This window comes from Lynx canadensis, chromosome B1, assembly GCF_007474595.2.
Source record: "Lynx canadensis isolate LIC74 chromosome B1, mLynCan4.pri.v2, whole genome shotgun sequence".
Lineage (NCBI taxonomy): Eukaryota > Metazoa > Chordata > Mammalia > Carnivora > Felidae > Lynx > Lynx canadensis.
In genome coordinates, this window is record NC_044306.2 from 29,985,127 (window position 1) to 30,000,315 (window position 15,189).

At 38.3% G+C, this 15,189-nt stretch overlaps 1 protein-coding gene across 4 annotated transcripts in view; it reads left to right on the forward strand.

Moving 5' to 3' along the window:
* NRG1 (neuregulin 1) overlaps positions 1–15,189 on the forward strand; it is a 1,119,525-nt gene that overhangs the window by 945,057 nt on the left and 159,279 nt on the right. For all 4 annotated transcript variants that reach the window (XM_030312327.1, XM_030312313.1, XM_030312320.1 and 1 more), the window contains exons 2-3: positions 1,190–1,367; positions 12,052–12,173. In XM_030312327.1, coding sequence (XP_030168187.1) covers positions 1,190–1,367; positions 12,052–12,173 — 300 coding nt within the window. The remainder of the gene's footprint in view (positions 1–1,189; positions 1,368–12,051; positions 12,174–15,189) is intronic.

The following is a 15,189-nucleotide window of genomic DNA, read 5'->3' on the forward strand; positions in this document are numbered from 1 at the left end:
GTTGAGAGCTCAAATTCTGTGATGTTGATTATTAAGTGAAGCGTGTGCAGAGGAAGGTCCACTCATTATGCTTTTATTTAAAAAAAAAACCACTTTTATTATGAAAAAAACAGGCCTACTATATTGAATCGTTTCTTGACTTCTACAATGATGGACCAACTTCTTGGGAAATTTGTTTCATTTTTATGCCGATCCATTCCTTGCCACCATTTTATTTTGAAGCAAATCTCAGATAGTATAACATTTTATCCATAAATATTTCTGTAGAGAACAGATACTCTTTTAAGCTGTCTTGCTTAAAATAAGACTGGTATATAGGTGCTTAAGGTATTCTACCAGGTAATGCACAGCTTAAGTACTTCCAGTCTCTGTTGAGAAGATTTAGAAGAGCTAAAGCCAATCAAACTGACAGTTTGATCTGAGTATGGTTATCATCTGGAATGGTCATTCATTGCATGGAGGACACCAGCCTGAGGCCCAATAAAAAAAGTGATGTCGCTAAAGAATTTCTTTCTTGAAGAAAGGAACGTCGTTAAGAGTTATGAGTTCTCTTTGTCCTTTGGTCACCTCCGATGATAGCATCGTCTAACTCTGACTCTCCAGAAACATTGTAACCGTGGACAAGCCAGTCACTTACCCGTCTCTGAATTTAAACTTCCCCATTTAAAAATTGGTATGAGGCCTGCTGTACGTATTTACAGAGCCATGATGAAGATTATTTGTGATCTGAGATGTGAACGTACTTTCAAAATAATAGCCTGTATATAGTACACATGAAACTAATATAACACTGTATGTTAACTATACTGGAATTTAAAATAATAATATTAGTCATAATGGCCTAGCTGCGTATTCTCCTTTAGCATAGTTTTTTGTCTTTTTGAAATAACCACTGTTCAGGATTTTTAATGGCATCAGAAAAATGTAAAGATTGAGGAATTGACCATTTAGACTATTTTATAGTCTAGGTTCCCCTTGCTCTCCCCTGCCCCAAGTATATTTTATATTTGGGCATTTTATTTTTCTCCAAGCTGAGATCCATTTTGGTTGACTCATTTTTTCCCCCCTTCTGTCTTTCTCTCTCAGATAGTAAAACATTTGGGAATGGTGTCTTGATCCAGCTCACCTAAAATTAATGTTTCTCTTTAGAAGATGATCAAAATTTTTTTCCTTCTCTTTTGTTTTTTAGCTTTGCCTCCCCGATTGAAAGAGATGAGAAGCCAGGAGTCTGTTGCAGGCTCTAAACTAGTGCTTCGGTGTGAGACCAGTTCCGAATACTCCTCTCTCAAGTTCAAGTGGTTCAAGAATGGGAACGAATTAAACCGAAAGAACAAACCACAGAACATCAAGATACAAAAAAAGCCAGGGTAAGTATCATGCATATAATAGCAGAGGCAGTGTCTAGCAATGGAATGCTATAAAATACAATAAAAATTATTCTCAGCCCCAATAAATAAATTTACTATCAAAAAGCATGATCTATAGTAAATGAAAAAGGTTTTTTCATTCTATGGTGGCCAGAAATTGCGTTACTGTATAGAAAGGAATTTGAAACTTTGATTCTTGCAGCTTCTGGATGAGGAAAGAAAACGAGTGGGGAGAGAACTGTAGGGCGTGGAGGGGGATGGGAGGGAGAAGGAAGGAAGTAGCTTTAGTGGTAGTGGTAGCTGCTGTAATTGGAATATGTTAGCTCTTAAAATTTGACTTCTTAAAAATAAGACGAATGCTGTTGAGAGTACAGTGCCTTCTACAGTCAATATCCCAACTTCGTGATAAAGCTCAATAAATACCTAGATTTATGGAAAGAGAATGCGGTCACTCGAATTTGAACTATTTTCAAGTTAAGAGGTTAATACATACAGCTATACCTAATAAGTTTTTTTAAGTTTATTTATTATTTTTGAGAGAGAGAGAGAGTGAGCACGCGTGGGAGAAGGGCAGAGAGAGAGGGAATCCCAAGCAGGCTCCATGCTGTCGGCACAGAGCCCGACTCGGGGCCTGAACCCATGGACCATGAGATTATGACCTGAACCGAAACCGAGCGTTGGATGCTCAACTGATGAGCCACCCAGGCACCTCCCCCCAATAAGTTTTTTTAACTGACAATTCTGTGAAACTACATCACCCACTGTAGCAGATTAAAACATCAGAGCATTTTAGCAAGAATCTTAAATCATCCCACCTTCCTTGTGGAGGTTCACATTTGGAAAGGCTTCTTGTGATTCCTTATAACCTCTTGGAGGGGGGTTTATACCTACTCTAAAACGATGCTCCTTTATTATTCCTATTCTCCTCATTTTTATTTACCTCCTTAGTTAAGAGATTCTCTTCTGACATCAAACTACATTTTGAAATTAAGGAAGAGATAAGTATGTGAGAGTTTTGCTTGCAAATAGTCCTTTCATCAGTGTGACCTGTGTGATAGGACTTCCAAACTCAAAGATCACATTTTCTTTTTATAATCTTTAAAAAAAATTTTTTTAATGTTTATTTTTGAGAGAGAGAGAGAGAGAGAGAGAGAGAGAGACAGATTGCAAGTGGAGAAGGGGCAGAGAGAGAGGGAGAGACAGAACCTGAAGCAGGCTCCAGGCTCTGAGCTGTCAGCACAGAGCCCGATGCGGGGCTTGAACCCACGAATCGTGAGATCGTGACCTGAGCCAAAGTTGGACGCTTAACTGACTGAGCCACCCAGGCGCCCCAAAGATCACATTTTCTTTACTCATGCTTCCGCAGATTCCAGTGACATCCCAGATGTGATACTGGCAGCAACAACAAAAGAGTCTCCTCCTGTACTTTGATTTTCTAGAACACCTACCAAAAAATTGTCACACAGTCATGAAGCAAGAGAAAACAAAGTGATTATAATGGAAATTTAATTTAATCTTCCCAAATTGTTTAATTGCTCTAATAACCATAATCAGTGAATTTTCCCCCTAGTTTCCATGGCTTTATTAACTACACTGCTTAGTCTCCTTATTTAGTGTGTCAGCAGGATCTCTTAACTTGGACAAAAGAGTAGGGATTGCTTTTGCAACAGATGCTTCTCCAAAGATATAAAAACTAACTCTGTAAAGTGACATGGTGTGGTTTTTTTGTTTTTTGGGTTTTTTTTTTTTTACAGAATATTACTTATTGCAACATTCCCATAGGTAGTAGGGGAAGTTGAACTGTACATGGTGACTAATTTTGCATATTAAGAAATTTAGATGGAAAACAAAAATGTTCTGCCTGGCTTTGAGTCATACGAGTAAGAAACTACGCCGGAACACAGATCTGTTCCTTGGGTCCCTTTAATGCCTTACTCCTTCTTTTAAAAATGGAAAGCATACAGGTGTAATAACCTGTGTGCATGTGGGGAGGGGAGGAGGAAGAGCAAGTGAACTGAAAAAAAATAACTATGATGCTTTGACAAGTGTAACAAGAAAAAAAAACTTTTAGATACTAGATTTTGGAGTCTGCTTTGTTTTTCATCAATTAGACACATTCGTAAGAAACTAAGTTATCTTCACATGCAGGAGAGTGTCTCATTTCTTTCCACATGGCTGTCAAATGATATCAGTAATATTTAGGTGCCCACGGAAGGCTTTATGCTGGGAATGGGAGGAAATGGGAGCAGCATGGGGCGTTATCTCTGCACTCAGGGGGGTCACAGATCATATAGGGATTCTGGAGTTCAGCCTTATCTGAAAGCATGGTGGTTTCCGAGGTCGTATGCTAAAGCACTCTTAGGGCTGGGGAACTTCAGGATTTTCAAGCAGCCCATCCGTTTGCAAATAGTGACCTTTTAGAAAATTATTATTTATATTAAGGTAAATTCTACTCTAAGTCAAGATTTAATTAGGGAAAATACTCCTGATGAATGATCTGGCCCATCATACATACAGTAAAGCCTGGTGCCAAATTGTAGGTTCCTGATACTGAGCTTGGGAAGAGGGAGAGACCCCGAGAGCTATAGGAGTAGCCACGAAGAGGTGGATTTGTCTGCTGAAGGGAGAGAATCCCCTCTGGCTGGGTGGGTAGGGTGGGATGGGAAGTTATAGAGAAGGAGCAGAACGGTAGTCAGTAGCAAGTTCTGGGTTTTTGTTTGTTTTGTTTTTAATTTTTTTTAATGTTTATTTATTTTTGAGAGAGACAGAGAGTGTGTGCAGGGGAGGGGCAGAGAGTGGGGGAGAGGCAGACAGCAAAGAGAATCCAAAGTGGACTCTGATGCAGGGCTCAAACTCACGAACCATGAGATCATGACCTGAGCCAAAGTCAGATATTTACCAACTCAGCCACCCAGGCGTGCCACAAGTTCTGTTTATAGGACAGTAGAGAGGCCAGTGGGCGAGTCGATGGGAATTCAGTCCTTTATGAGACAAGATGCTGTGTGTCAGACCCTGGGCTAGATGCCAGGTACCCAGACATGGAGGACATGCTCCCTGTTCTTAAGAGGCAGGTGGTCTAGAGGGGAGAGAGTTGCTGAACAGTTAAAATATTCCATCTTAACTTCTACAGTAGCAATAGTCATTGGGTGTCATAGCAAGAAGTGCAAGGGGACCCAGTCAGGGACAGGGGAGGCTTCCAAGAAAGAAGGAGAGGAGGAGGGGAGGGAGAAGAGGTTGAGGGAATAGAACAAAGCATCTTCAGACTGCAAGTATTTAGTCTAAGGATGCCTGGGGAGAAGCAAATGAAGTTGAGTAGATAAGGTGAACGTGGTTTTGAAAACAGTATGTATATGTTTAAAGAGGTAATTTGTTGCATGGCTTGGATGACATATAAAAGAGTCATCAGTATTCAGAAAAGCATTTTCATGTTGGCTTCATAGGTCCAGACAGCTAAGAGTACTGTCTACATGTTAATAAAATCCCATTATACCAGAAAGGCCAATATTCAGAAATTACTTCTTTTAAACAATAGCCTTGCTGAAAAGAATTAAATGGAAGAAAAGGCGTTTTATTCAGGTTGTGTGACTGTAAATTACTCTTGGCAAAACATTTTAACATATTTGATCTTCCAAAAATAAGACACTTTGTGTAAAGTGGGCCATTAGTGTTGTCAACTTTTTTTTAAGGCTAAAGAACCAAATTCAATCTAAATTTAATTAACATTTGCAAGGTGCCCTATTATTTCAACTTGTCCTATACATATAAGAGAATGGATACGATTTTCAAAAAATGTTTACTTATTTATTGGGAGGAGGGGCAGAGAGAGAGGGAGAGAGAGAATCCCAAACAGGCTCCGTGTTGTCAGCACAGAGCCCCATGCAGGGCTGGATCCCACAAACTGTCAGATCATGACCTGAACTGAAATCAAGAGTTGGATGCTTAACAGGCTGAGCCACCTAAGCGCCTGAGAATGGATACTATTATTGTTATACCCATTTAAAAAAAAAATGAGTGTCCTAAGATGAGAGAAGTTTAGTTTCTTGCTGTATATCCAATGTTAATGAATGCTCAAGCTTGGATTTGAAATAGGTCTGACTCAATGCCTGCTGTCTTTTCAGTTACTGGTGATTTTTCTACGTATAGTGAAGCCACAACACAGGGCTGGAGACATGCTTAGGCATTGGGTGATGGTCTTTCATAAAAAAGCACTCTAATTTTTCAGTTTCACCTACATATTCAAATTGTTAACGTTTTGCCTTGGTTACTTGGTTACTCAAACTTTATCTTCAGCTTTGATCAACCAAGCAGAGGTGAATTGTAGTGTGAGATTTAGGTTTCATTGGGATTGTCTTTATTTTAAGAAAAATGTTGACTCTTTTCCAATCCTTAGTCTAGGTTTTCTTTTTCACAGAATCTAGATGGTACATTGCAGCCAGAATTTCCCTTTAATCCCTTAGCGTTAGGAAAACACATCACAGCAATAAGCAATCTCCATTATTTTGTGAAGTCTTATCGCCCTTCTGTCCTGCTCCTACTAATGACATACATTCTTACATGTTCTCCCTACGATTTCGAATTTACATTTGAGGCTGTTTATTTTATTTGGCGAAGCAACGGGTGGAACCAATTTTTAAAAAATGGAAAATGCCCTAGTGTTATGTGTCTGCTTATCCTTTTGTTCTGTTTCCTCTGCCGGGTGGATAGTTTTGGCCAAGAAGACTGGTTAAAGAGCTTGGAGTGTGACAGATTCATATTTGAGGCTGTCAGACCGGCCTCATTGAAATATCTGTTCTATGTTAGCCTCGTGAAAGGCCGACTTCCTGTCATGTGTGTGTGGCACACTCCTTTGGATGCCCATAGTGTTTCCTCAGCTCGTCTTTTCCACTCTCACATATTTTACTTTTGTTTAAAATTGGATCTAATTGGTTTGGTCAGATTTCTGCAAAAGTTTTAAAGGAATGCTTTCTTCTGTTGACAATTGTTGCGGGTCTTTGACTGTATAATAGAAAACGTTCACATGCATCCCTTTCTTTTATCAGCTGAACAGTTCTTGCAGATCATTTTAGTTTTATATTATAAGGAAATCTCAAATTCCTTGGGTGTAAATGGGAATAGTCAGTGCCCATTTCATAGGGTTTATGTGAGGTGTTTGGTGCAGTCCCTAGTATTGTATATGATAGCTGCTTCTCCCTGCTCTGTATCCTTCTCTTTATTGACAGGTCGACAGTGTCTGAAGCTGTGTTGAACACACACACACACACACACACACACACACACACACAAGCACACTCACATACTCGCATACACACACACTCACAGAGTTCATATAGGATTCCTTAGAGATCAGAGGAATGGAATTCTATCAACTGATGAGATATTCCCATATGCATTAAAGTTGCCTTGGCCTATAAACTATGGTGGAAGAATCAAGCCAACTAAGAAAAAGGAGATAGTAGTTATTGGAACCTTGGGCCCATTTTGTCAGTAAGTACTTATTGAAAGAACAGAGTTTGCATTTTGATATTAAAAAAAGAGAAATTAATATTTAGAACTTTTGTCTTTAAATCAGTCTGTATTACTTTATTTTTACATAGTATTGTTTTTCTTAATCCAAAAGTAATGTATGCTCATAAGAAGTCTAAATATTGCAGGAATATAGAATGTGACTGTAATAAGAGTTAACACTTATTGGGAGTACATTTAAACACTTTACATGAGTTAATTCTTTTAATACTTTTAGAAAGTGAAAATCCACAAAACATCAACCCCTCCCAGATTTCTGGATAACTCGTTGATTAAAGAGCAAAAGGTTCATTTTATGATTGGAAGGGAAGTCACCCTTTTTCCAAGTTAACTTCCTTCCTATGGAGAGCATACGGTAGCCTAATTAAAGAGAGTAAAACAAAACTGTTGTAACCATACTTATCAAATCCCCAAATCATTGCAATATATAATTTTCAAGAAAGGATTATCTATTTCTACTGTCTTCCTGCTTCCTGTTCCTTGCTCTAGGACCTAAGGATTGAAGACTCTCATAGTTCAATGTATCATTGGAATTCAAAAGGATCTTAATGATCATCTGGATAAATGTTTTTCCCATCGTGTCCCTGAAGAATCTTCAGATTGAAAATGGGCTGCCAGCCACTTTGACCTGAACATCTTTGTCTCTTCATGATAGCTTTGAATATAAGGCCCTGTTTTAAGCTTTCACTTTAAAACAGGATTTTTTTTTTCAAAATACTTGAAACCACTGATCTAATTTAATCTTTTCTCTGCATAGAGATATTCTTGACAGGTGGTTATCCAGACTTGAATCTTTCCAAAGAGAAAGACACCCTCCCCATTTTTGAATGTTCAAAAATTCTTCCTTACACTCAAAATATGCCTTCTTTTTCCTGTAAGACATAATTCCACAAGAGCCTCCCCAGATAGTTTTCTTTTCCAGGTGACCATGAAATATATTTAAAAAGCTATCCATATCATGTTCATAGGTGCCTGCCAGTAGGACCTCTGTTTCTTTAACAGAATCTTCTCTAGTGATAAGATTTGTAAGCTGTATTCAACGCTGATCAACCTCTTCTAAAGTCCTCTAGTTATTGATATTTTTCATCAAATGCCACTTCAAAACATAATTAAATATTCTAGATGTGATCCCGCCTGTGAGCAGTGTTATTGAGACTTTTATCCAGTTTGATTTATGCTGTTTTAATATTAATATGGCCCAACAGTGTATGTTTCTTTTTTTTTATTTCTTTTTTTAGTAGTTGTTTAAAATGGAATAATGTTAAATTCATGGCTAATTGAAATCCTTTTTTCTGTATATATTATTGTCAAGGCACATCTCTCCAAGCCTGTATTTTGCTACTGATTTTTGAACTGGAATGTATTTGTTATGTTTGTCTTGATTAAACTGAACCTTGCTCTGGGCCGATTGATGTTCAGTCCTAGAAATCCCAGCGGGTTCTCTATGGAAAGGATACCTTAGCCACATGTCACCCTTGCCTTGGAAATTCACAGCACATATTTGCATAAAAACCACTAAGAGGTACTGTTGTAAAGAAATCTATTTAACTTTGTTCAATGCAGTATTTATTTGAGCATAGAAAATTTTTCTTTTTCTTTTTTTCTTATTCTTTCTCTTTTTCAAGCATAAAATTTATTACATTACTTGGAATAATATTCCAGGAAACACTGTGTAGGTCTATTAGGAAGATTTTTAAGAACTAACCCTTTAAGGCAATTTAATTGTAAATTTGATTACCATGTTTCTTATAGTTTGATCTAGTTCGTTAGTAAAAATGTTAATGGCACAGGGCTGAGAAAGAACTCCTCACATATCATTAAGGACTCCTCCTTAACTTACGTAAATAGGAAAGAAGGGGTGTTCTTGGAATCATTGTATCTCAGAGTGTGTTGTATATTCTTGGGATGTTATTGTGATAATTTAGAATTTAGGGGCTTAACAAGAAAAGTTACCATTTTCTTATTTTATGTTTTAATTTTTTTTTTATTTTAGAGAGAAAGAGGGCACGAGTGGGGAGGAGGGGCAGAGGGAGAGAGACAGAGACAGAGACAGAGAATCTTAAGCACGCTCCATGCTCAGTGCAGAGCTCCACACAGGGCTCCATCCCATGACACTGGGATCATGACCAGACCTGAAATCAAGAATCGGATGCTAAACCAACTGAGCCATCTAGGCTGTCAGCACAGAGCCCGATGAGGGGCTCAAACCCACAAACCATGAGATCAAGACCTGAGCTGAAGTGGGATGGTTAACCAAATGAGCAACCCAGGTGCCCAGGAATCCACTCTTTCTTCTGTGTTGAAAACCAGGATATTATTCCTCAACCTGACATTCTTCATGATTTATCTATCAGTTATTGTTAGTGGTTCCATAGTCGTACATGAAAATTCTTTCAGCTAGTTATGTTACTTTGGGCTGAACAAGCTTATTATAGTGTTTATTACATTGTTTCTCACTCTTCTTCATTGGTGTCTGTCATAAAGGAAACTTGGTGTTTATGGACAAAGTTGTATAAATAGCTGATAACTCATTAGGAAAAACACTAGATTTGAATACTCCAAAACCAGGCTTAAAAGTTAGCAGAACTTGATGGGGATAATGTCCTAATATTGTTGTATTTTCATAATTTTACAAGTTGTGATAGTTTATTACTAGATCTTAATATCGATTTGCCAAGATACATGCCCTCAGATTGTTCTGTTTTGGTTTACAGGGATATATTTCAGGGAAACTTTTCTGTGGAGAACCTGTGTGATTAATATGTGAATATTGCTGTATAAATGGCCCTTGGTGGTCCTCCCCACTACATGGGTAAATTACCCACTACAAGGGTGTTATTATATTAGGTCCCCTTCTTATCGACTTTGTTCTGTGACCATTGTATTCAGGAAATGGGAACAGATACGCCATGTGGATGACAAGGATTCCATCTTCAAAAAAGTTAGTCACTAAATATATTCCCCTCTTGGAGAGTCAGAGTATATTAGCATATTAAAGATTTGGAGATTTCCTGTAGGATTAACAAGACAAAAAAAAGCCTGTTTTTGTTTAAATAATGCCATGTTTTCAAAATTTATTTGAATACAGTACACTTTGTTTTGTTTTAAGTTTTCTCAAGTTTACTTGCTGACATTGTACTAAGCCACAACTAATGCAGCAATTTTTAGTCCACATGTTGGTTTGACCATTGCTGCCTTGGTCTGGACCTCCTCCCACTGCTGCGCCCTCTTAATATTGCAGCCTCGTTTCCTGCAGCCAACATTAGGAACATTAGGTCTTGGAGAGAGCTTAAGTGGGAGCATCCAAATATTTTCTTCATTTGTTCACACATTCATCCAGTAATGTTTGAGGATACACCAAGGACAAAACAGTGGCATATCCTCATAGAACTTTGAGGATACCCAGAAGTTTAAATTATGGACTCCCCCTCCAAAGCATATGTCCTAGCTTGAAAAATAAGATATACTGAAAGAACTGTGAGGACCAGGAGGTACTCAAGGCCATCAGAATTTAGACGATGAAGAGAGCAGCACCAGCTACGTGATCATGAAAGCTTTGATGAAAGAATTGGCACTTGAGGTGGTCCCTAAAGGTCAGCTTATATCTTGATGGGTACAAATATGGGACCCCCTTTCTAGGAAGAAGAAATGGCACAAGGGAAACACCATGATGGAAGGCCGTAAGGCTTACATATGGGACTGGGTGGGTGGTTCAGTTCAACAGACTGGAGGAGAATTGTAGGAATTCAGTTTTCATTAATTAGGACAATTGATCAAATTTGAGTAATAATATTATCTGCCAAGAGAACTAGAAACTTCACTATAAAACTAGGAAGTTGTAACTTATGCGAGCTTTGCATATAATTTTGAGTTGCTGTCTTCTCTCCCTGTTATCATCCCAAGAGCCCAAGCAGTCAGTCTGAGGTGTGACTTTAAAAAGCCTTTAACGTCCGACTTCAGCCAGGTCATGATCTCGCGGTCCGTGAGTTCGAGCCCCGCGTCGGGCTCTGGGCTGATGGCTCAGAGCCTGGAGCCTGTTTCCGATTCTGTGTCTCCCTCTCTCTCTGCTCCTCCCCCATTCATGCTCTGTCTCTCTCTGTCCCAAAAATAAATAAACGTTGAAAAAAAAAAAAAAAAAAAAAAGCCTTTAGTGGGGGCATCTGGGTGGCTCAGTCGGTTAAGGCTCCAACTTTGGCTCAGGTCATGATCTTGTGGGCCGTGTGTTCAAGCCCCACGTTGGGCTCTATGCTGACAGCTCAGACCTTGGAGCCCACTTCAGATTCTGTGTCTCCATCTCTCCCTGTCCTTCTCCCACTCACATTCCATCTGTCTCCCTCAAAAATAAATAAAACATTTAAAAAATTAAAAATAAATAAATAAAAAGTCTTTAGTAAACTCAACCAACCCCAGTGGTTCTGAGTTTTTAAATCATGGAGACTGCTTAAATTATTGGCTATATGCAACAGTAAAACACAGACAGATGCAAATTACAATGCTGCCCAGGCTGAAAGAGTGCTGAATATTGATTTATATGCAGTTTTATAAATGTGTGTGCTGTTGTTGTATATTTATTTCAATATTAAGAGTGATTTGTGTCCTTCTATGCTCCTAGCAATGAAAATCTTAAATTCCCTTTCTTTTGTAAGTACTAAATCCTCTTCATTCAAAATTAACATAATTCCTAATGATACTACTGAGAAAAGTGCAGAGGATTTTAATCTATTCTAGCCTTCCTTAAGTGTCTGTCCTTACCAGATATGTAAATGATTTTATGCTTTTTTAATCTTCCTAGTGACGGATGACATTTAGATATAGAAAGGAAGAAAATTTACCAATTGGTTTGAAAAAAATATCTGGGGCATGATGTGTTTAGTGGTGGCAGCAGAGGAATAAAAAGAAAAATTAGAGAAGACTTACTTTAAATTACTAATCTTGGTGATAAAATTAAGGTCATGTTCATGGTATAACTTAAATGTGATAATATCTCATTTTTACTCTTGGTCACATCATACATGTATGTATTAGTAAGTTGTGTTTTAACATGGTCCCTGTAGAGTGGGGAGGGGGAGTTTGAGAACCCCGAAACTACAGAGAAATAGATTTTGATGGTCACTGTATTTCTGTGAAATATACTTACACCACTTTTGTCCTGATCTTACAGGAAGTCAGAACTTCGCATTAACAAAGCATCACTGGCTGATTCTGGAGAATATATGTGCAGAGTGACCAGCAAATTAGGAAATGATAGTGCCTCTGCCAATATCACCATTGTGGATTCAAACGGTAAGAGATACCTACTACATCCTGTTTCTCAGTCTGTAAGAGGAGTAATCGAGATGTGTGGTAAGAGTTGTAATATAAACTTGTATGTTAAATCTTCCTGTGAACAAATAAAAAACATGGAAGGAAAACCATATACTCCAAGTATCTTGTGTGTCTTCCATGAAATTCTTCATTCCCCAATTTCATATAAACCTGAAATACACATAGATTTTATTTTTTGACTTCAATAAGGTCATGAACGGCAGAAACAGAAAGAGGTTATACCTCTTTTTAAATTTGTCAGGGACGGCTGTCAAGTCTTTGGCTCTATCCATAACAGAATATGTACGTGTATATATATGTGTGTGAGTATTTATATACAGAATACATATGTATATGCAGGATATGTATATTACATGCATATGTATGTACATATGAATATTCCAAATGAATATATGTACAGTGTATGTGTGTGTGTGTGTGTGTGTGTGTATGCATAAAAGAATACAATCCTGACTCAGTCCTGGATATTTTAATGTTCTCCTGCGTGTTTTTAATACAGCTGGCTCTAGGTAGTAGGAAGTTAGGCCTATCAATTTTTTTTAGGCCTGTTACTTCTGAAAACAGGAGAGACTTAGAGGCAAAGCATTTGCTACCATGTTTAGTCGACTTCTGCTTCGCTGAGAACAGTGCCAGGGAGATTTGTTAAGCAAATGGAGGCCTTGGAGGTAGAAGGTACTGCTTCCCCTCCAGCAGCTTCTCTGAGTGATCTAAGAAGTAAAAGCATCACAGCTGGTGGCTGTCTGCTCATGATACCCCAATACTCCGCAATTTGATGGAGTCACCTCTAGAAGCTGATGAGTTAGCAGGGAGCGTCTCAATCTCTTGAAATAATAAAATGTGACTTCAAAAACCCTTTGGTGCTTCTTTGTCTTTTTGCATTATGGCACTTAACTACTGCCCACACGAGCCCTGTCATCTGTCATAAAGCCAAGCCTAATTACACTGCTCTGCTCTAGGCAGGAGATGAGAGAGAGTGTCCGCTGTGAAGGCCTCATCTCTTAAAGTGGTAAGGTAAGAATGTGAGGGACGAGTAAAAATAACTCGAGGGTCACCTCCACAGGAGACTGATGTAGTTTGTGTCCGTTGACTTAGTAGGATAGCGAGAGGGAGTAAGATAAAAATATGGGACGGAGTTGGGAAAGTTAATTCCCAGCCTTCTCTGGATTCCCCACTGAACTGCTCTGTCGCAGGGTAATCAGAGTTCATTACTTTAATCTTAAATACCTGCCTCCACAGAGAGTAAAGGACAACAGTGAAAAGTAGTTTCCATTACTATTTTTAGGAGCTGCGTTTATAGTTTAAAATGTAAAAGCCATTTAAAATTTATATGGGTAAATATAGCATCACTTTACTTTTTAATCAGCACAGGTTAAGCAGTAAGCATGCCACTGGCATTATTTTACCCCACATGGAATTTTATAGGATGCTACTTGAAACACAAATTTAAAAACCTATTTCAGTGGCTTATTCTTGTTTTTTTTTTTTTCTTATTGTGCCACGTTTAGTAGCTTGTTCTCAGCTTGTCATTGGCTTGGTTGAACGTGTCTCCTTGTGGTAAATGCTATTGAATTATGATTTTGACACTTGGATTAGATTTGTAGAGCAATGTAGACTATAAATTCCCAGGAAAATACAATTAGAATAAGTGTCACGGTCTCACAGAGTGCTTACAGTACGATTCTATTATTCTGTGTTTTCTGATTTACAGGAGTAAGCAGTGAATTATTTACTGCTATATCATTCCTGGCAAAAGCCCATAGGGTTTAGTTTCTTATTAATTTTGGGGTGCCGAATGATAATACAGCTTTTTACATTTCTCTCATAGGAGAGACATCCGACTCATTTTTCCATATTAATTCCTTCAAGAATTGGCTGCCAATTTGAATATTTAGTATTAACCAATTATAATGTAGAGAAATGAAAGTTGGGATGTTTTTGATAATCAGTCTTTTTTTACGTGACAAGAGGAAAGAGAAGTTCACAGAATATTGTAAGGAAGTGATTCTTAAACAACCAACTAAAATTCATTATAGAATGGGGTCTTACTGGCTTACATAGAGCATCTGAAGGAGAATAAAGAATCTCAATTACAATGCAGGGTGGTCTGTTTTGTTTTCTTTTTTTTTTTTTTTTCTTAGAAGCCTAGAAATAGTTCATCCTTATCCAACCTTCTCATTACATTTTAAAAGGTATGTAGACTTAGCATGTGTCTGAAAACAGATACATTCAGGATCATGAGATATTTGGTAGCAAAGAAGGACGCCAAACCAGATTTCTTATATTCCTGGTCTAATATGGCTCACTCTGTACCTGTGTGTTTGTGAATGTTTAAGTAGATTCTTTGGTGTGTGAAGGACAAAAACTGATGGAAGGGTGTGAGACATAAAGAACAAGGAGTTCTGTGGGGAAGAACTGGAACTTCATTGTTACTGGGGTTCAAGAAGAAAAGTGAACCCAGGGCATATCTAAAAATTTAAGTGACAAGGGTTTCTGGATCTTCTCTCTAGTATTTCTGCCTTTGATGTGCCTCAGATACCTTCTTGATTCTTCTACTTCTTTTATCTTCTCACCTCTCTTGCTTTCAACTATGCCACTTTATATTCTGAACTCTAACCTGATTGTGATCCCACTTGGTCATTTCTTCATGACTCTTTTTTTTTAATTTTTTTTTCAACGTTTTTTATTTTATTTTTGGGACAGAGAGAGACAGAGCATGAACGGGGGAGGGGCAGAGAAAGAGGGAGACACAGAATCGGAAACAGGCTCCAGGCTCTGAGCCATCAGCCCAGAGCCAGACGCGGGGCTCGAACTCACAGACCGTGAGATCGTGACCTGGCTGAAGTCGGACGCTTAACCGACTGCGCCACCCAGGCGCCCCATCTTCATGACTCTTTTTAAGGCATTCTTTCCATTTTAATTCCTATTTTATGACTGCTTTCTTAGTTCCGAAGCAGATTCCCCATTGCCAGCATCT